General features: G+C 40.1%; 1 protein-coding gene across 1 annotated transcript; it reads left to right on the top strand.

Moving 5' to 3' along the window:
- Positions 1 to 58: 58 nt before the first annotated feature.
- LOC113008803 (phosphatidylinositol 4,5-bisphosphate 3-kinase catalytic subunit alpha isoform-like) lies at positions 59 to 21,227 on the top strand. The gene is made up of 26 exons (XM_026146589.2): positions 59 to 458; positions 859 to 933; positions 5,616 to 5,722; positions 5,949 to 6,117; positions 6,406 to 6,532; positions 6,875 to 7,084; positions 7,485 to 7,579; positions 7,676 to 7,831; positions 10,324 to 10,569; positions 10,922 to 11,007; positions 11,582 to 11,687; positions 13,573 to 13,725; positions 13,855 to 13,989; positions 16,095 to 16,219; positions 16,852 to 16,933; positions 17,167 to 17,331; positions 17,608 to 17,711; positions 17,845 to 18,016; positions 18,137 to 18,243; positions 18,326 to 18,447; positions 18,837 to 18,915; positions 19,115 to 19,285; positions 19,460 to 19,577; positions 20,218 to 20,369; positions 20,477 to 20,639; positions 20,784 to 21,227. Exons 3-26 carry the CDS (start codon positions 5,667 to 5,669, stop codon positions 20,889 to 20,891), a joined length of 3,207 nt encoding a protein of 1,068 aa, XP_026002374.1. The 5' UTR covers positions 59 to 458; positions 859 to 933; positions 5,616 to 5,666; the 3' UTR covers positions 20,892 to 21,227.
- The last annotated feature ends 820 nt before the right edge of the window (positions 21,228 to 22,047 follow it).

Below are 22,047 nucleotides of genomic sequence, written 5' to 3'. Positions count from 1 at the left end.
CAAATATATGACACCGATAAATCCCACGCAGTTTCACTCTCGGTGCGTGTTTGTGTGTGTGCGTGTTTGTGTGTGTTTCAGGGGAAGGGAGGAGGGCCCTAGACAGACAGCGTGGCTGCATTGTCGCAGCAGCAAGACAACTTGTCCAGTCGACCAGCAGTTTAGCTGGTCATAACATCCTCAGGTTGAGTCCCCGTGACCGGACAGGCAGGTCTGTCTTTACTTACTGTGTGGCTTATAATTCAAAACAAAAGCGAGCTGATTGTCAGTGCGGGGCTGCTGTCACGGATAGCTGGCGCAGAAGCTGACAGACGGATAACAGCCTGCTTTGACCGGCGCCGGGAGCCACCGTTGGGAACCGGAGGGGTTGGCTAGCAGGAAAGCTGGCTAACTGGCATTAGCCGGGGGAAGCCTTTTAGCGCACGAACACGTCGCCGTGTTGACGCCAAGCCATATGGGTAGGTTCTTCCATTAAATTAGCTATATCTGCACCCCTCATTAGACACACGACCCGTTCTTTATGTTGGGAATATATTTTTCCCCAACACGGTTCACTATTAGCTATTAGCTAACGTTAGAAGAAGGGGGCTAACATTAACAATTTCCAGTCTGGCGTACATTAGTCGAATGATAATGTTTGTAGTTCCCCAGAGGCGGAATGGTTATAAACGCTGTTGTCGAGACTGTGTAATTGTTTTATCTATAGCGTGAAACGTTGTAAATAGTTGTCATCTCTGAGCTGTCATTCCCAAACACAGTGTTAGCTAACCTGCTGCTAGGCAGTGTGAATCACTCGAATTGCTGCTGATGCAGGCTGTGTTGTTGTTTGTGTTATGATTTTCTCCTCAAACATTTCAGTGACAACGTGAAGATGGATTGAAACATGAAGGGTGGAACTGCCCCATCGTCCAAATAGGAGGGCGTTTTTCTAAGGTATGTTTCACATTCATCTCCCGGTGTCTCAGTCTTCTGTTCACTGTCCAGCAAAGACGCTTTATATGTAATATAGTCATGTCTCCGGTAACTGATAGTTGAATCGGTAAAGCTCACTCTGTAGACTGAGGAAACTAGATGTCAATCACTGTTTGCCCATAGCTTCCTTTGTTTTGCAGTGTGGTGCAACTGGCCAAACCTAGTGTTAACCACAGGGCTATTGAGCTGATTGTTGTAAAGACCGAGCATATGTTTGATCTTGCCAGCCTGCTGTGGCTAGCCCACACATCTATTGTATAGTTGTGACAGTATTCAAAGCAAGCTTGTGTCTAGGCCAGTGTTTCCCCTTGCCCCACATCCTGTGTTGTGAAGAAGCTTCCTCTTTTGTCCTGAAGTGCTTAGCTGCATCCTGATCAGGGTTACACATCGCAGAACTGCTCAATGGGTGGGTTGTTCTTACTGAGGGTTTTCTATTTTAGCTTGTTTTTGTACATATTCATGGTGCAGTTCTTTGTAAACAGAGTTTGCCGTTTTCCTTTCTTGTAACTAGCAGGCATTTTTTTCTCTCTGTCACAAACCTTAAGTTGGGCAGAGAACTTAGAGCAGCTGTAGCATTACTCCATTCAGGGGGTTTCCCCTGTTTCTACTCTTGCTCCTCTTATTTTATAACTTTGATCATTTTGTCCCTTGAATAAACTAGGGCAAAAGGCGACTGGGTGTTTGCTGTTAGGGCTTCAAGTGTGAAATTGCCTGCCTGTGGAACTCCAGCTTGCTTCATCAGTATAGTGTTGTTATAAATTTACTTGTATGTTTTCAGTTTTTAAGTTAGTCTTAATTTGTTCTTAGTAATTTAATCACACTGGAATTTATTTATTATACTGCATTTGGGACATGCATGGCTCTATTTTAAATTGATATCAAAATTATCTTGTCTTCCTCCACTCACCAGTCATGGTAGATGCCTACCCCTTTCTTAGCCTGGTTCTTCTGGAGGTTTCTTCCTGTTATAAGGGAGTTTTTCCTTCCAACCATTGCCAATTGTCAATGTATTATTGTAGGATTCTTTATCTTACAAGACCCTGCTGTTTGAATTGAATTGAATTTATTCATAGAATTTGGATTTTTTAATTTTATTTTATTGTGTGACTTATATGTTTTGTTTTGTTTTTTTACAGCAGTGCTGGTTTGCAATAGGTGCAAAAACATTAACCTGTCATTTAGCTCTCCAAATTTCCAATTGGTATTATACATTGAAAAAGACAAGGGGTAGTGGGTGAATGTGGTGATAAAGACCTCCACAATTAAACTCTACCTGCATATTATGGATATTTCCTGTGGTGTCCTCCCAACAAGTCAGACCCTCAGTACATTTCCAAAGTTGGGCACCAAAAGGCATCTTGCCAGATGCCTCACTCACTCACTCACTCACTCACTCACTCACTCACTCACTCACTCACTCACTCACTCACTCACTCACTCACTCACTCACTCACTCACACCATGTGATCTAGACCCCAAGAGAAATGCTGCAGGCCCAGGCGCCTATTGTGTAGGGCAGTGGGATGTAATGGCAACATTGGTATTGTAAAATTAGATCAAAGTATTGCCTGATAACTCCAGTCTGATGCTCTTTGTAGCTATCACAGGCTCTATTAGTGTTTAGTGCCATCACATTCCTTAACTAACTGTTCTTTTAGAATAAAATGAGCAGTAACAGCTCCTACCTGCTTGACCAATATATTATTTTTTTTCTCAGTGAAAAAAGTTACTCTTACAACTTTTTCTAAACACTAACTAACTTAACGTTTTACTAAAAATTTTTCAAAAAGTATAATTTTTTTCCATGTAGATAGGTTTTTTGTTTTTTTTTGTTTGTTTTTTTTCCTCTCTTCTTCTACTTTCTTTCCTGGCTCAGAGTGGGTCTGTCTATGCCTGATGTAGTATTTGTGTTGGCTGACATAAGTAGTACTTGTCTACAGTTCACAATGGGTCTCATTCACTAATATGTGCATGGAAATGTTCTTACCCTGCACAAAAAATTAAGGTGCATGCAAAATCACCATCAGATTCATGACACGTGTGCACCGCCAGTTTTGTTCTTACAACTTTGTTTGTGTTAGTGAATCAGATTCATTCCAAATCCACAGGCTTACGCTGCTGCCTGCAATTTGCATACTATCTACATGCTGCTGTGTTTCTCTGTTTATAAAGAAATACGTTTACATTTAAGTGAAGTGGAGAGCAGTGGCAGGGGCAGTGTTGTGCAGTAATAGAGAAACCAAGAAAGGAGATGAAAACTCCCTGTGGCTCGGGTAAATTAAGATAAGTTTGGACATCAGTGTTGATATTAAAAAAAATAATAAAATAAACTTAAAAAAAATAAGAAACTGATGTAGGACATGAGTAGCTGATCTGTTGGCCCAAAATGCAAATCTCACTGCAATGCTTAAAATATAAAATCCAGATTTTCCAGTGTCTGTGGGATGGTAAGAAGAAATTAGACTGTTAGTGGTGACACTCAGCAAATATAGTAATTTAAAATGAATTGTTTGTAATTCTTAATTCTGAATTTTTTGCAAAAGTGTGTAAATAATTCTGTTATTATTATTATAAAGATGAGTTTTTACTTGTTCTAAGACAGCAGATCTTCATAATTTGTGCAAAGTCTGACGCAGTTCTATGTTTTTTATTCTTTATGAATGAATTCAGGTATGAAAATATAGATGAATCTACATGGATCAATTTGCATGAAACATTTATGCAGACAGTTTAGAATTAAAATTTCAACAGCATCCAACTTGTATCTGCCGAGGCAAGGAAGAGCTTTGCATAGAGGAGTCTCAAACACTGTTCTTTTTTCCACCTTCTTTTAATTTGCTTTTGGAAAGACAAAGATGTCAAACTGTGTTTTGGTAGCTTTAACTGAATCTGAATGAATAGGTCAGCACTGGGTCACCTGGCTTTCCTTAGCCATTGACTGAAGAAAACGAAGAGTTTTAAGCACAGATTGACCATTCAAACCTTAAGCTGACCATGGCGAATGTGTGTCTGAGTGGCTTGGGTACAGTTACTATGCGGTCATCAGATTTCCAATCTTATAGTAAGTATTGATGTGGATGTGTTGAAATGCAGGGTGTAGGCATCTTGTTACAGGGTGCTACAATTTGATAATTTGTGAAAGTGGGATAGAAGACAGGCATTGTTATTTTTAGGGTTGTGGAGAAAGTCTTTGGCTGGATTTGATCTCTGCCTTAGAGAATCAAATAGACGCTCAACCCTCCTGGATTCCCAAAAGGATATGGTTGACTTTTGCCTAAAATATTTCAAGTGTGCTCTGAATTTTGAATGTTTTCACAGATTAAACATGCTCTCACACAGCAGTTTCTCATGGTTCTACATGTTTTAGAGGGTTAATTCAAATCTGAATAACTTTGTTAGAACAGGATAGTCAAACAAGAACTTAAAAAAACGAACTTATCAAGAAGGTTATATACCTTTTAAATACAATATAAATAACTTTTTGTCAATGAAGTCTGATGGCTTTGAAGAAGCTGTTATATTATAACAGATATCACAAAGGACTGGTAAGGTTATTGTTGCTGATCCCTTCCATAGTAGTACATTACTTGGTGTCTGTGCTTGTAGTTCTGTCTATTACGTACCCTTTATTGTCTTAATATACTGACTATAGGGATATCTCATATACCTCCACTTCAAAACATATCTAATCTACTAATGGTTTCAGGATAGCAAATGGTAACCCAGGCAGAAGTTTGACTTGCTAACAAATGGACTGAAAATTTTACAAGGTGATGCTCTAAATATAGGAGAGTGCAAGACTAGAACAGTGATCAGGAAATGTGACTGAATCCAAACAAAGGTTGTCTTCATGACATTGCTAAACCAAACAGACAGTAATTGAGTAAAAATGTATTTTCTTGTGAGGGCAGGGTGGAAAACCAATGTGACAGGAATGTTACTCCAAATTAGCTTCATGTATAACAACAGATGTTTAACGCTGAATAATTTAATATTTTAGATTACTCTTGCTTTGGGTAAAGGCTATATAGAAATTAATTTTTGATAATATGCTTGATGGGTCTTTGTGATCAACTAGTAAGCATTTGTCTATAGTAATGTTATCTGTAAGGTAAATCTCTTTTTAAAAAAACAAACAAACAGTTATGCCGGTAATATACTCTCGACTGACAAACTCTTCCAGTTTTTGCACATGCTGTGTGTGCTGCGCTCACAGAACTAGTTTCAGCCCTGCTTTAATGTGGTTGATCGAACATGTTTGTTCTCTTTAACTCACTGAGCACAGCTGAGCCTAAACCACAGTGACTTGGAAGTAAAGCAGATTGAGCAAGCGGTGCTGGCAACCATTCAAGCAGATGTAGCTCCTGTTGGGCCATAACTCATCAAATTTCATGCATTAAGGTGCTTAATGGAGTGTTTAAAGTCACAATGAACGTGCAATGGGTTACCTTGTGTATGTTGCTCATACGCATTCGAACAAGATTTGCCAGTTGGTCATGTTTTTGACTTGATATATTTCATGAACAAATGCATCATATAAACTGTATTGAAGCACTCTAGTTGTTTTGATTGGTGTCACCATTGCAACTTGAGCTTAACAGAATTTCCTGTTATTTGCACTAATGAGTGTTGCTCTTTTTCAGGTTGCACTCTGCAGCTTATCTGTGTAACTGAGCTGGGAGACAGAGAGAAAGATGCCTCCCAGGCCATCCTCAGGGGAGCTATGGGGCATCCACCTGATGCCCCCCAGGTATGACATGCTGGATTGTTCTGTGAAAAGAAATGAAGTTGCTATCACTGTTGTGCACAGAAGGACTTTATTAGCTCTTTAATTTCCTTTACTGGAAATAAAAAATTAATTGTATGTGTTTGTTTTGTAAATGCCATATCCAATTCCCAAAGAAAGCGTAAGTTGCGCAAAGTAAATCGTAATGCTGAACATGAACATTTTGTAATGATGATGGGCTCTTCTGCAGGATTCTGGTGGACTGCCTTCTGCCCAATGGGATGATTCTGACCCTGGAGTGTCTCCGTGAGGCCACGCTCATCACCATCAAACATGAGCTGTTTAAGGAGGCCCGAAAATATCCTCTCCATCACCTCTTACAGGAAGAGACATCCTACATCTTCGTCAGCGTTACACAGGTGAGAACTCTCACTCAGTTGAATATCTAAACTCTCTAAATCTGTGTTCCAGTTTTGTGAAAATTACAGGGGTAACCCACTTTGTTTTAATTGGATGGTTTTACAAAAAAAAATAAACATTCATCTTTATTCAAGACCTTTAAACACATTTGTGCTTTTCTGAACCATCCATTTTACACCTATAGAGAGACTGCTGGCTACCACAACAGTTCATTGTTAGCTTTCATGAAAAACAATAAACGAAAATGGAATATAGAACGCAACCTCTTGTTTTTTCCGTTCCTACAGGAAGCAGAGCGGGAGGAGTTCTATGATGAAACCCGGAGGCTGTGCGACCTCCGACTCTTTCAGCCTTTCCTCAAGGTCATTGAACCAGTTGGCAACAGAGAGGAAAAGATCCTCAACAGAGAGATTGGTGAGAGTTTCATTTTATTTGTTAAGTAGTGGTTGTGCTCCAACATTGTTATTAAAAATAAATAAATAAATGATAAGTCAATTATATTATAATATAATATATCATATCATACAATATCTTTATATGTGTCTGTTAAGTTAAAAGAAATCTAAGTGTAGCAAAACAGTCAATTTTAAGTGAGTATTTTTTTTCCCGTTTATTACTGATTGTTGATAAACCAAAAAGAGTGTGAAGATGCAACAATCTGTGAATTACTCAGAATTTTGTTAGGAGGCAAGCTAAAAAGATTGTCTGATGACTTTACTAAAACTTTTAAGCCATTTCTTGTTTCTGTTCTGTTAGGTTTCGCGATTGGTATGCCTGTGTGTGAGTTTGACCTTGTGAAGGACTCTGAGGTTCAGGACTTCAGGAGAAACATCCTGAATGTTTGTAAAGACTCTGTGGAGCTGAGAGATGCCAGTGGGCCCCACAGCAGAGCGCTGTACGTTTACCCACCTAATGTAGAGTCAACACAGGAACTTCCCAAACACATCTATAGCAAACTGGACAAAGGTAGGCAAGAACTTTTGTCAATGATCCATATTTTTTTCTTTTATTTTCTCTAGGGAAAAACATTTTGAAAATGCAGGGCTCATATGTGTGTGTGGTTTTTTTGTTTTGTTTTGTTTTGTTTTTTACGAACATTATATATAAAGAAAACTTTTACATGTGAAATACAAAAAAACAGGAATCTAGTGGGCATTTAAATTTTCTTCATGGTTAATGTAAACTATCCGGTCTAATGATTTATCTATAGCAGTTATTAGGTTTATGTAAGTGGTGTAATGCTATTATATTAGTCATAGTACTCAAATGAATATCCTAACCCTTACGATAGTTAATTTTGTTTTTCTTTTTTTGTCAGTGCAATGGAAAAGTGTTTTGATCTATTTTTGTGTCTCTTTTTTGGTAGGTCAAATTATTGTTGTAATATGGGTGATTGTTTCTCCAAATAATGACAAGCAAAAGTACACACTGAAGATCAACCACGACTGTGTGCCTGAACAGGTAAGATACCTGAGCAGTGTGAATACCAGCCATACAACAGTCCAGTAATAAATAATACTCACCACCTTTAATATCTGCATGTATGGTGCTCTGCAGGTGATTGCAGAGGCCATTCGTAAGAAGACACGAAGCATGCTGCTGTCCCCAGAGCAGCTAAAGATGTGTGTTCAGGAATATCAGGGTAAATACATCCTCAAAGTCTGCGGCTGTGACGAGTACCTGCTGGAAAAGTACCCCATCAGCCAGTACAAGGTAAAAAGGCATACTGCACAGATAAATTTGACACAACAGCTGTGCACACAAACAGCCATGCAATTACATAATCATGAACAGCTGGACTTTCCGATATGTCCAATATTTTTTTTATCTTAACTCACTGTTTGCTGTGTCTCTCGTAGCTATGTCCAAAAAATAGAGTTTATTGAGCAGTTTCTGATGCAAAAACTGCACTTCTGTTTTTTTTTTTTCCTACCCAAATCCTCATTCAGCAAACTTCTATGGGGGAAAAATCCTGGCTGATTGCAGCCACACACACCTACAGGGAGTGCAGAATTATTAGGCAAGTTGTATTTTTGAGGAATAATTTTATTATTGAACAACAACCATGTTCTCAATGAACCCAAAAAACTCATTAATATCAAAGCTGAATGTTTTTGGAAGTAGTTTTTAGTTTGTTTTTAGTTTTAGCTATTTTAGGGGGATATCTGTGTGTGTAGGTGACTATTACTGTGCATAATTATTAGGCAACTTAACAAAAAACAAATATATACCCATTTCAATTATTTATTTTTACCAGTGAAACCAATATAACATCTCCACATTCACAAATATACATTTCTGACATTCAAAAACAAAACAAAAACAAATCAGCGACCAATATAGCCACCTTTCTTTGCAAGGACACTCAAAAGCCTGCCATCCATGGATTCTGTCAGTGTTTTGATCTGTTCACCATCAACATTGCGTGCAGCAGCAACCACAGCCTCCCAGACACTGTTCAGAGAGGTGTACTGTTTTCCCTCCTTGTAAATCTCACATTTGATGATGGACCACAGGTTCTCAATGGGGTTCAGATCAGGTGAACAAGGTGGCCATGTCATTAGTTTTTCTTCTTTTATACCCTTTCTTGCCAGCCACGCTGTGGAGTACTTGGACGCGTGTGATGGAGCATTGTCCTGCATGAAAATCATGTTTTTCTTGAAGGATGCAGACTTCTTCCTGTACCACTGCTTGAAGGTGTCTTCCAGAAACTGGCAGTAGGACTGGGAGTTGAGCTTGACTCCATCCTCAACCCGAAAAGGCCCCACAAGCTCATCTTTGATGATACCAGCCCAAACCAGTACTCCACCTCCACCTTGCTGGCGTCGGACTGGAGCTCTCTGCCTTTACCAATCCAGCCACGGGCCCATCCATCTGGCCCATCAAGACTCACTCTCATGTCATCAGTCCATAAAACCTTAGAAAAATCAGTCTTGAGATATTTCTTGGCCCAGTCTTGACGTTTCAGCTTGTGTGTCTTGTTCAGTGGTGGTCGTCTTTCAGCCTTTCTTACCTTGGCCATGTCTCTGAGTATTGCACACCTTGTGCTTTTGGGCACTCCAGTGATGTTGCAGCTCTGAAATATGGCCAAACTGGTGGCAAGTGGCATCTTGGCAGCTGCACGCTTGACTTTTCTCAGTTCATGGGCAGTTATTTTGTGCCTTGGTTTTTCCACACGCTTCTTGCGACCCTGTTGACTATTTTGAATGAAACGCTTGATTGTTCGATGATCACGCTTCAGAAGCTTTGCAGTTTTGAGACTGCTGCATCCCTCTGCAAAATATCTCACTATCTTTGACTTTTCTGAGCCTGTCAAGTCCTTCTTTTGACCCATTTTGCCAAAGGAAAGGACGTTGCCTAATAATTATGCACACCTGATATAGGGTGTTGATGTCATTAGACCACACCCCTTCTCATTACAGAGATGCACATCACCTAATATGCTTAATTGGTAGTAGGCTTTCGAGCCTATACAGCTTGGAGTAAGACAACATGCATGAAGAGGATGATGTGGACAAAATACTCATTTGCCTAATAATTCTGCACTCCCTGTAGAGGTGCAACCTGGGCTTTCAGTCAGTGAAATTTGCCCCTATAGGGATGCTGGCAACTTTATCCTGCAGCGATAACACTGTGTGGACTGTGATCATTCGACAGTTTCATGTAAACCTAGAGGAGTTTTTATCAAAAGTTTAATCATTTACAAACATGGTACAAGTGAGTATTGATCTACTTGCATCGTAACTAAGCCACAATAGAATACAGTGATTGACAGACCCATACTGAAACCCTAACACTGAATCAGCCCTGCTGCCTTAAAGGAATAAAAGTAATTTTAATTAAAGAAAAAAAGGTCATGCAGTCCTTTGGGTCAATATTTATCAGTAAATCCATTAAAGATCTTTTTATTCTAAGTATTGTAGATATGTAAAATGTGTCCATTACTTGTAAGAATTCTATTTTATGTCATTTTGCGAGAACACTCTCATAAAAACATGTTTCAGAAACATACCTTCAGAGAAAAGGTGAAAAATCCAGAAACGTGCCATTTTCTTTTTTTCCTTTGCAGTTCCTGGAAAATGACCAGTTGACATCATAGCATCACACCTTGACACTGTGAAACTCTATCTGCTCAGTAGCTCTGTGTAGACTTTCTACTAACTGTCCTTCTCTGCGTCATTCCCCGTCTCTGTCTCTCCCTCTAGTATATCCGTAGTTGCATCATGCTGGGCAGGATGCCTAACCTGATGCTAATGGCTAAGGACAGCCTGTACACCCAATTGCCTACAGATAACTTTGTCATGCCATCATATTCCCGACGCATCTCCACGGCAACATCGTATATGAATGGGGAGGCAGCTGCCAAGTCTCTGTGGACCATCAACGGGACTCTACGAATACGAATCCTGTGTGCCACCTATGTTAACGTCAATATACGGGACATAGACAAGGTGGGGCCAGCTCAAGTGTGAGGGCTGACCTTTTTGTTACCAGTCAAGCCACCAAAGAACAGAAGTTACATTTTTGCAGTTGACTTAGCAATTGTTACATAAGTACATGAACTGAAACTAAGAACTGCTTGTGAGTAGTTTCATATGACAGTTTGCAACATCTTACCATTACTTACATCCTGTTAGCAGTCATTGCTGAGATCTGGTGTGAACAGTGATTCTTAATAAAGGGGGAAAGCAGCTCTCATGTGGATTTGTGGAATCCCATTTGTGAATCTATTTAAACTGCCAGATTATTTTTCTTCTTTAACTTTCCTCTTTGATGTATTTTGCTTTCCTTCTCTATTTATAGATATATGTGAGGACAGGCATTTACCATGGAGGTGAACAGATGTGTGACAATGTAAATACACAGAGGGTACCCTGCTCTAATCCCAGGTAATTGTCCAGCCTCTCAGTTCACTATATTGAACCTTAGATGGAAAACCTCAGCAGTTGGTGACAGTCAATTTTCGTGCCAGATAAAGAAAATGAATCCTGCTTTAATTCGCTTTTGTGTTTTACCGAAGTTTCCCTGTAGACAGTCTACACTACTCATTTACATTAAGCAGTTGGAGGCAGGAGGGTAAGTTAACAGTTTAGCTCAGGATAGTAACATTAAACTGCCAGATTATATTACTGTGAATGCTGTGTTGGTCCTCACTCGCTCTCAAAATAAAGAAAATTATTTAGATGAATGTATATTGGAGCCCTTGTGTGTTAAAACAAAGACATCTGACATTTGTTTGTGTAATTAAATTTTGTTGCTTAAAATATACTGTGACCTCAGTGAGAGGTGTGCCATTGTAATGTGTGTGAGCATTTATTTTTCTCTGAGATAGAACCTGGAAATAGTTTGGTAGATCTTAGAGATTTTTTTAAGAACCTTTTTGGAATATAGCTTAAGATGCACCTGAGATTTTATTGTTCATATATATCTGGACTTTTCTAATTGCTTTCATTCTTGCTACAGGTGGAATGAGTGGCTTACGTATGATATGTACATCCCAGACATCCCCCGTGCTGCCAGACTCTGCCTTTCTATCTGCTCTGTCAAGGGCAGAAAGGGAGCCAAGGAGGTAGGAAAGAGCTCCAAAGCTCTGCTTGAGTTCATCATTGAAAGGAAATTGGCTTGCAAAAATAGAAAGTGTCAGTTGGTTGTCATTGTTACGTCTTTTAGTTGGTATTGGTAAAATTGTAAAATTCCATTTTTAGTGAAACTTTAATAACCTGGGTAGTTTAAGGTATTTTTGATGATTACAAATGATTTAAAATAGACAGCAAATCTCTTGCAAGCCCCAAATAAAGGATATGTGTATTCATTTTTAAAATGGTAAATGTCAATAGGCACCTATGTAAATGTATTGGTGTGTGTGTGTGTGTGTGTGTGTGTGTGTGTGTGTGTGTGTGTGTTCATATCTTTGTGGGGACCAAAGTTTACTATATTTGTGGGGACCAAAATCCCACAAGTTTGAAGGCATTTTTGAGACTCAAAATTTGGTTTTACTGTCAGGGTTATAATATGTTTAGAGTAAGTGGCTAGAGAAAGCATTATCTCAATTAGATGTCCCCACAAGATATAAATACCCGACGTGTGTGTGTGCTTGTGCATCATGAATGAACCTGCTGTGCCCTGTGTGTCAGTTTGTCTGAGTATATGTGTCCACAGTAAATGGACGCTGTGGTATCATTTTTGACTCTGTTTAATTACTAATCAGCCGTGGGCACTGTGGTGGCAAAAAACATCAACAGAAACACAATCGGCTGGAGGGACTTTTCCATTCATATAATAGGTGTAGGCATGTGGTGAAAAGTGCTAGTTATTCTCACTTCACTCACATCAGAGTAACATAATAACAGGAAGTGGTGGATTCCAAATTAGTTTTTTCAAATTTTTGATCAGAAAATCATTTGTGGTGTCTTTCCAAGCTGCAGAATGACCTCTTCTTGATACTTGCAAAGTGGCATTAAAAGTCTTTCTACATGTTGTTTACACCACATGGTGTCTATGTTTACTGTGTGGTATAAAACTGGCATGGGTCTGTTTTTGTGGATGTGGCCAATATACCATACTTGCTGATTTTTCTTTCATCTTTCCGTCTCCTTCTGATGGAAGAATTGAGGGAAGAGCTAGATGTGTGTATCAGTGTGTTTGAAGTGTGTCCCAATGGTGGATAATGTAACACACGCCTGGGGTGAGTCCCGTCTCTTGTTGTGCCACGTTAAGTTGAGGTCAGGTTAGTGGATGCTTTTTCATGCCCCACCTGAATTAAAGATAAACACTCCTTTTACAGCAGCCCATTGTTCCACAGCTTACTATAAATAGGTGCATTTTGACTGGTTGCTTGCATGTTGTAACTCTATCTGTCACTCTCTTTGTCATCTGGCTCAAATGCTGCCCTGTAGTGAAAATTCACTGTGAAGATCAAGATGTTATCAGAAACGTTTTACTAGCCTTTGTCAGGCCTTTAAAAGGCAGCTTTGATGGGAATGGAATGGTTAAATACATTGTTACTGAATAACAAAGATAATTTAACCACAGTTCCATTAAAATAAGTATCAACCACATTCACTTACATATACTTAACCTTTCAGAGTTAGCAACTGTGGCCATTATTTCATTATAGTTAAGAAGGCAATTTAACAGCATCCACCAAAGAGCATCACTTTTGTCTCTCTAACCAAGAATGAAACCTAACCTTTGGTCTTGGTGCCAAGGAGCCTGCCGAGCCCGTACAGAGTTTCGACAGCATGGATGATAAATTACCAGTTTTAAGGCTCACTGAACCAAGTGTCTTAGTATCCTGTCTCTTGTCTGAACCCCTTTGTGGGCCAAGTTCTCTTACTGTATCATAATTATATTTAGTTTTATGCGAGGTAAACTTTAGTCAGAGTTGTCACGTGTTAAAAATCTCTGTGATTTGAAATAATATGCATGGTATTTGTGTTTGTCTTGTTTCCCAGGAGCATTGTCCACTAGCATGGGGTAATGTCAACTTGTTTGATTATACACACACGCTGGTGGCCAACAAGATGGCTCTGAATCTCTGGCCTGTCCCCCATGGTCTTGAAGACCTCCTGAACCCCATCGGAGTCACTGGGTCGAACCCAAATAAGGTATTTGCGTATAACATCTTGTCAATAAATGTAACAAACAAAACAAATAACCAAGCTGTAACCACAAAATGAGGAATACGAATGTATTTCGTTTTATAAAAAATATTTTTTTAATCTTTATTTTTCCAGGAAACACCATGTCTAGAGCTGGAGTTTGACCACTTTAGTAGTCCTGTCAAATACCCAGACATGAATGCAGTGGAAGATCACGCAAACTGGACCATCTCAAGGGAACTAGGGTTCAACTACAACCTCTCAGGGCAGGTAATATAAGACTGTAAAAAATGTGTTTAGCTAACTTTAAGCCAACACACTTGGTTGCAGATAGGGTCCCCACAGCCTTTATATAAGAAAATGTCTTCCAAACTTATCTCTGTGACCAGCATGAGTCTTGCAGGTGTGAACTCTGTAAAGCAGGTCAGGAATATAAGAACTATTAACCCCATTGTACTTGTTACAGGCAGTTGTGAATTTGCAAAACAGACATATACTTTAGATAAATTAATATTAAATACAATAAAATATTCACTTTCAGATACACACTGGCAAAACATTTATTTTGCAGCTGGCAGAGTTCAAATATTTGCTTTCTTTTCATATGGCTTATACATAATACTTGTATGTAGATTGAGATATTGAGTCATTTGTTTAAAAGGTCAAAGGTGTGTGTTTTGTTGTACTGAGATCCAATGTCTCAGGCCACATTTGGAGGTTGGCTGGGCCACAAATGACTGCAGTGTTGTAGCACAGTATGTCCAAATGTGCCTTAGGTTAAAATGGAGTGAAGCCTGCTCAACAGACCAGGCATGGAAAGACCACCGCTGCCTCATACAGGCCTGACTTTAGCATGTGCCTTTAAATGTTCAAGTAAAATGTTGAAATGAGATCCAATAACATGGATGTGGACATTTTTTTTTTCTAATACTGGGTGTGAATTGACACTCCAGGAGGTGTCTGTTTATGATTGGCTCTCCAAAGAACCCTGTTAATTCCAGGTATGAACAGAGCCTTTGTTATGATCACATGATCCTCACACCATGTAGTATGAGTTGAGCATTCCTCACATTTGATACAAACATCATGAATAACTTAGCACATCACCTCACACTATTCACGTCCGCTCACATGCCACAGTGCAAGCACAGATATGTGCGTTGTGCAAGGTCAGCTCTAAATATAGTTGGGCGTTATTCATGTCTATGTTATGTTGGTGTGCAAAAATGCAGTTTGTTTCCACAGAATAGTGCTGCCTCTAGCAAAACATTTGCATGCATTTAACATTATTGGCAGCACAGACACAATTAGCACAAATTATTTTGACGTCAGTTAGGGTTTTCCACTGTGTGAGGGGTTGGTCATGTCGAGCTGTGCTGTGAACAGCTGTAGTCACAAAGTGCTAATGAAGCCCCACTAAACTGTAAACCCACTGAACTCCAAAGACACACAGAAACATGCGACAAAAAACCCACAGTCCACTCCCCCCCCCCCTTTAGTTTATTTTGGACATTTATGGAAAAAAAATCACTGCTGACTAGATTAAACTTAATTAATTCAGTTATTTCCAGTACTTTGCAAGGCGCAGTGTAAGTTAATGTCTTTATTTATTATGACGGTGAACATGATGGCGTGTCTTATTTGATTTCTATGTGAGAGAAAACCGTGACTGATGTGTTAAAGTGACAGGTTATTGGAGTTACTGTGCCATGTGAGAAGATGTGAACAGTGTGAGCTCATGTTTTATTCATGATATGCGTGTCAAGTGTAATAGTGCCCGTCTTGTGCTATGTGATGTGACGTTAATATCACTCATCCAGAAAAAGAATGAGTTGTCTGCAGTATTTATTAAGGATGTTTGTTAATGACTGGACGAAGGGCAAAGCCAGTTTCCAACAGATTTTATTCTTGTCTTATGAATGTGATGAAGGAACGAAGGGAAAGCTTTAATTCAGGATTACAGTTCATTGTTGGGGTCGTATAAAAGTCTGAGTCTCCAGATGAATTTACGCTGTATGTGGTTGTGCTGTGTTCCAGCTGCACTCCAACTCTGTCTCAGTGTTTAGTAGAAACATTTCACAGCTAATCTGTCATTTTGCAGCTGTGCCTCTAAAATATTCTGTTACTTTTCAGACTTTTTCTTGTTTTACAAGCATAAAAACACAATCATGGTTCATTTACACATGGAGCCCCAGTGAATATGATACATTTTTGTTGCTTCCTAACTTTTATGTGATCAAAGCATTATCTTGTTTGCTGGTGTTGTTGTGAAGGTATTTTATAACCGCGTTAATAGCTTGTTAATTGCTGCTATCGTGTTGAGTCTAATGTAAAAATGTAGTGTTTGAATGTGTTTTATTTCTGGTATGTTTTAGAGCAATCGAGTGGCCAGAGATCACGCCCTCACAGAGAGTGACACCGAGCAGTTGAGACAGCTGAGTAACAGAGACCCTCTGTCAGAAATCACTGAGCAGGAGAAAGACTTTCTCTGGAGACACAGGTACCCTCTCAACCAGCAAACATGGCACTACGCTGTGTTACTGCATACTTTATTTAGGGCCAATGCTTCCATTGCTATATTTAAATGTAGAGTACTCTAAAGCCCCAACTGGGATCGACTCACCATGGTTTGCCACAATTTTTACAGATTTTCCATTAGGTCAGTTGGTACCAGGTACTAAAATGTGTTGTTGTCACACTGCGTGCAACCAATTAGCTGGTCAGTGGCGTCACTCGATGAGTCATGAGAGTGTCTCATTCATGAAAATCAAAACAGTCATTTTTGAAACCCAGCAACGAGGGAAATGGCTACAAAAAACAACACTGTGGTCCCCGAGTCTGAGAAAAAACCACAGACCGAGCAGCAGGTATATTTTTACCTCGATGTCCACCTTTGTTGTAGCATTCGTCACAGGACTCTCTTCAGTGTTGCTATAACGACAACCACACACATTAGCTGGTACTCAATTGCATTGGAAAACAAGTTGATCCAAGGCGAGTTGTCGCAGCCATGGTGAGTCCTTCTGAGCAGGTACTAATGGAAAAGGGGCATAAATGTAAAACAAAGCTGGTTATGAATGAAACTCCAGTCCAAAGCACAATGTCAATCCTTTTTTTTTTTTTTTAAAACAGGCACTACTGCATGAACATCCCAGAGATCCTTCCCAAGATCCTTCTCGCGGTCAAGTGGAACTCCAGAGATGAAGTAGCACAGGTAATTTCCTGCCACATAATTGTCTATTCCATCTCAGACATAGAATATTCAAGTATGTTTAGTTTATGTACACAGTTAGATTGAAACTGCTTTTGAAACTTGTCAGTTACTTTGTACAAAGCATTTCTTTGCATAATCACCAACTTGTAAAAAAAAAAAATAAAAGCTTTTCATTTAAGTAAGTGTGTTACTAATGAACACATCTTCATCATTCTTGGTTTGCCTGTTTCCAGATGTACTGTCTGTTGAAGGAGTGGCCGTCTATCCGTCCTGAGCAGGCCATGGAGTTGCTGGACTGTAACTATCCAGACCCCATGGTCAGGCACTTTGCTGTACGTTGCCTTGACAAATACCTGACTGATGACAAATTGTCCCAGTACTTGATCCAGCTTGTACAGGTAGGTCCAGTCAAGTGTTGGATCTGTTGAATTTTAAGAACTGATAAATGGAAAAACTGGGTTAAAAAGGAAGACACCAAGTATGTTTGGAATCTCATTACTGGAGTTCCTCCTTTCAGCCTGTGTGTTTTTGTTCGTCCTGTTCTTCTTTGCTAAAGACTTTCTGGTCTGTAATGCCTCGGGTTGTATTTGGTGTTCAGTGTACAGAGACCCCGTGGTGGGAAGGCATCAAGGACTGCTTCTTATTCTTTTCTTTCAATCTTTCCTCTCTTCTAGGTTTTAAAATACGAGCAGTATCTTGACAATCCCCTGGCCCGTTTTCTCCTCAAAAAGGCCCTGACCAATCAGAGAATAGGACATTTCTTCTTCTGGCATCTCAAGTGAGTCAGCATTCAGACTACTGTTTGTTTTTGTTACATGTACCTTCCTTTCACTGTATCCCTCCAGAAGGCTTAAAAACTAATCTTTCCTCTCTGCTTCTCTCTCATTTTTCTCGATGTGGCTTTGTTGCAGGTCAGAAATGCACAATAAAACAGTGAGCCAGAGGTTTGGGCTGCTGTTAGAGGCTTACTGCCGTGCTTGTGGCATGTACCTAAAACACCTCAGCAGGCAAGTAGAGGCCATGGAGAAGCTCATAAACCTCACCGACATCCTCAAACAGGAGAAGAAGGATGAGACGCAGAAGGTACTGATTAGGACAACACATGTCAGAGCTGCTTACAGTATAAGGAACATGCTGTGGAACTGGTTCCTCATCTGTGTGCATTTTGGCTTTTTTGTGGTTGTGTACGTGTCTCTCATGCAGGTTCAGATGCGGTTTCTTGTGGAACAGATGAAGAGGCCAGACTACATGGATGCCCTGCAGAACTTTACGTCTCCTCTAAACCCTGCGCATCAACTTGGAAACTTGAGGTCAGAAGCAAGAGATTATTTTGTGTGTGTGTCTGTGTGTGTATCTGTTCAGTAACTTGAATCTTTTTGAATTTGTTTACAGGTTAGATGAATGCAGGATTATGTCGTCAGCAAAGAGGCCTTTGTGGCTGAACTGGGAAAATCCCGACATCATGTCTGAGATGCTCTTTCAGAACAATGAAATCATCTTCAAAAATGGAGATGGTAACGCTGACACACAGAAAAAGTCATTTACACTGACGACACTTTGAGCAACACTACCAAATTTCCATTAATATATTTTGAGAAAATGAGTGGAAAGCTTTTAATGACTGCCTACATTTTTAGCTGTCTCTCGGTCCTCCTCCTTTTGTGATAGCTTTGTGAGAACTGCTCACACTTTGTGGTCTGTTATATGAAGGCTGCAGCATGTTTGGACGACCCTGTCCTTAATGTTGCTGATTAGAGCATGCAGAGTTTCTTGGCGAGCTTTGTCTATTATAATTGGAATAATTGATCCTTATATTGTGTACTTGTTTCATTTGTAGGTATCCACGGATGCAATTAACTGTCTCTATTGTGTGTATGTGTGCGTGTGTGCATCTGTGTTGTAGACTTGCGCCAGGACATGCTGACATTGCAGATTATTAAGATCATGGAGAACATTTGGCAGAATCAGGGACTGGACCTACGGTACTACTTTCTTTCTCTCCTGTTATTGGTGTGTGTGTGTGTGTGTGTGTGTGTGTGTGTGTGTGTGTGTGTGTGTGTGTGTGTGTGTGTGTGTGTGTGTGTGTGTGTGTGTGTGTGTGTGTGTGTGTGTGTGTGTGTGTGTGTGAGAGATCCTTGTGACCGTGCATTTGGCTAAGAAGAAAATGTGTTTTGTCTTCAGGATGTTGCCCTATGGCTGCTTGTCATTAGGAGATTGCGTGGGTCTCATTGAGGTGGTTCGCAACTCCCACACCATCATGCAGATTCAGTGTAAAGGAGGCTTGAAAGGGGCACTGCAGTTCAACTCGAATACTCTGCATCAGTGGCTCAAGGACAAGAACAAGGGCGAGATGTGAGTTTTGTCCTGATACTTTGTGCAACGTCTCCGTTTGGCACTAGTGAGCAGTGTCAGATAGAGAACTTTTAGTTTGTGGATGGACATTCTTTGATTTGATTTTAGCCATGTACTAATTTGTAATTTCTCTTTAAAAATCCAAGTTAATTGTGTGTTTGTGTGCTTTTGCAGGTATGACATGGCTGTAGATCTGTTCACAAGGTCTTGTGCTGGCTACTGTGTAGCTACATTTATCCTTGGGATAGGAGACAGGCACAACAGCAACATTATGGTCAAAGATGATGGACAGGTGACTTGAATTTGCACACATACGCAGCAGGGCTGGGCGAAATATTTTAACAATATATATGTCGAGAGAGACAAATATGTTAGGAAAGGCATCCTGGTATGTTTTAATATCCATATTAAGCGGGTCTTGTCTAGCATTCCTTGTCTGGAGGGGAAGAGAGACGTGGTTTTAATGTTATTTGAACCAGGTCTTTCTTTCCTTTTTGGGGACACAACACTTTAAGTCTGATTTCAGTAACTTGGCATCCGTTTTAACAGTGGCTGCAGCTTTGTGCAGCTGCTGTGTGGCTCTCTGGTAACTCTCACAAACTCAACAAAGAGTTCCTCATTTTCCAGAACAGGGGCTGGCATGGCCACTTTCCTTAATGCTAGAGTTACACTGGAGACAAACAGTTGTTGGAAACAGTGGAACAATCAGAGTTCTTGGTCTGTGAGCAATGAACTTGCCACTGTCAGTCAAAGCGACTTTGGTTCATCAAGCTGGTCATAAACCAGCAATATGATGGTATCAGACCATTAACAGTTAATACAGCCTGTGATAAATCGTAAAAATCGCTAACTTGGTGCTGGATTTAACCTCAGAGGAAGTTTACTTGTTAGTTACTGACTTTCTCTGTTGGTCTTTATTTGTTCTTCTTCAGTTATTTCATATAGATTTTGGCCATTTCCTGGATCATAAGAAAAAGAAGTTTGGCTACAAAAGAGAGCGAGTGCCCTTTGTTCTGACACAAGACTTTCTCATCGTCATCAGCAAAGGATCCCAGGAGTGCGCAAAGACCAAAGAGTTTGAAAGGTACTCCAGTAATGTGTTTGTGTGTATGTTGTCTGGTCACTTCCTCAGTACCACACGATTGTATAAGAAGATTCACTTTTGTTAATCAAAGTCTACAATCACTTTAGGTTTCAGGAGATGTGTTATAAAGCCTACCTAGCCATCAGGCAGCACGCCAACCTCTTCATCAACCTGTTCTCCATGATGCTCGGCTCTGGCATGCCTGAGCTGCAGTCATTTGACGACATTGCCTACATTAGAAAGACGCTGGCACTGGAGAAAACAGAGCAGGTAAACGTGGCCATTCTCTAACAGTGTTTTGTTCTTTTAAAATCTTTTCAGCCCCACATTTGGCTTTCTTAAACTTCTGAATATGTGTTTTGGGTGGTTTGTTTTCTAATCTTTTATCTTGTATTGTTTTTCTTCACGCTGCAGGAGGCACTGGACTATTTCATGAAGCAGATGAATGATGCTCACCATGGAGGGTGGACCACCAAGATGGACTGGATATTCCACACAATTAGACAGCATGCACTAAACTGATGCTGCAGACAAACCCAATCCACCAGTCCCAGCATGGAGTACTTCACGCAGACGAGTCTTTCAAGGCTCTTCTCGTTTACAGCAGATATCACAAATGGCTCCCTGAGGATGGATGCTTGCAGCTTGATCTGTTTTTTCTTTACAGCATTTTTCTTTTTCTAAACGAGGTTCTTGTGTTTCTGTGGGTTTTTTGGGGGGGTTTTGTTTTTTGTTTGGTCTTGATGATGCCGTCCGAGTATCCGCTGCCTGTTTCAGGGTCTACATGGGAGCATTTTCCTGTTGCTGTGGAGGTGTACCCACCATGGCTATTATGCTTCCTCTGTATTTTTTTTTAAACCACAACAGGAACAAACTGGCCAACCAAGGAAAATCTTATCCTTTTACTCCATTGCTCAGTGATAAAAACCAAAACTCGGAAAACTCAGTGTAAAGATGACATTTTTGCCAAGGTATAAATGTAGCCACACAGTTCAACCTGCTGCCCCCTCTGCTGTATTAGTGCTGCACACTTTCTCCACCTAGAATGGAGGTTGTTTTTTTTTTTTAATCTTGTCACCCCTGTCATTAGGAGCTAGTTGGCACAAGAAATAGTCTAAATTAGCTGCGGTTTGTTGTACAGTACGGGATAACTGGTGCACGGGAGCCTTTATGATGTCTTCCCCCATCTTTGTGGTGAAGTCGCCCCTTCGCAGATGATTTGGAGTTGTCTCTCCTTCCTTTGAACTCCTTGTGTGGAAACGTCAAGGTTGCAAATCTGCAGGAGAGTCTTTGAGTTGTTTTGCACAGATCTGTAGGCCTCCACCCTCCACTCCAAACAGCCTCATTGAGTCAGCACTTCACCCCAGAGATGGTGGTGCAGCTTTAGACTCTTGCATAAACTTCAGGGTGATGATGCCTTTCCATCAAAAAAACAGCACTTAGAGAATAATATACAGATTTATTATGACTTTTTAAATTTATTTATGTACCTAGTTTCTTTCAGTTTCAGCAAAAGGCAAAACCTGAACTTGACTCTTCAGAAACACGGTTTTGTTTTGTTTTTTCATTGTGTGTGTGCGTGTATCTGTAAATATAATTGAGGTTGAAGCATCTGTGTTACATGTTTGCAGCTTCACACTACCACCAGTGCTACCGCTTACCCCTGTTACTTTACCCC

The sequence above is a fragment of the Astatotilapia calliptera genome, chromosome 17 (genome assembly GCF_964374335.1).
Source record: "Astatotilapia calliptera chromosome 17, fAstCal68.1, whole genome shotgun sequence".
NCBI lineage: Eukaryota > Metazoa > Chordata > Actinopteri > Cichliformes > Cichlidae > Astatotilapia > Astatotilapia calliptera.
The sequence above is the reverse complement of the archived record's forward strand: the minus strand, read 5'-3'. Positions and strand labels throughout refer to the sequence as shown.

Bases quoted from the DNA above. Each gene is read 5' to 3' on its own strand.
- LOC113008803 (XM_026146589.2), top strand. From the start codon at position 5,667: ATGCCTCCCAGGCCATCCTCAGGGGAGCTATGGGGCATCCACCTGATG. The intron at 17,332-17,607 runs GTAGGTCCAGTC...CCTCTCTTCTAG, and splicing joins ACTTGATCCAGCTTGTACAG to GTTTTAAAATACGAGCAGTA. The intron at 20,640-20,783 runs GTAAACGTGGCC...TTCACGCTGCAG, and splicing joins CACTGGAGAAAACAGAGCAG to GAGGCACTGGACTATTTCAT.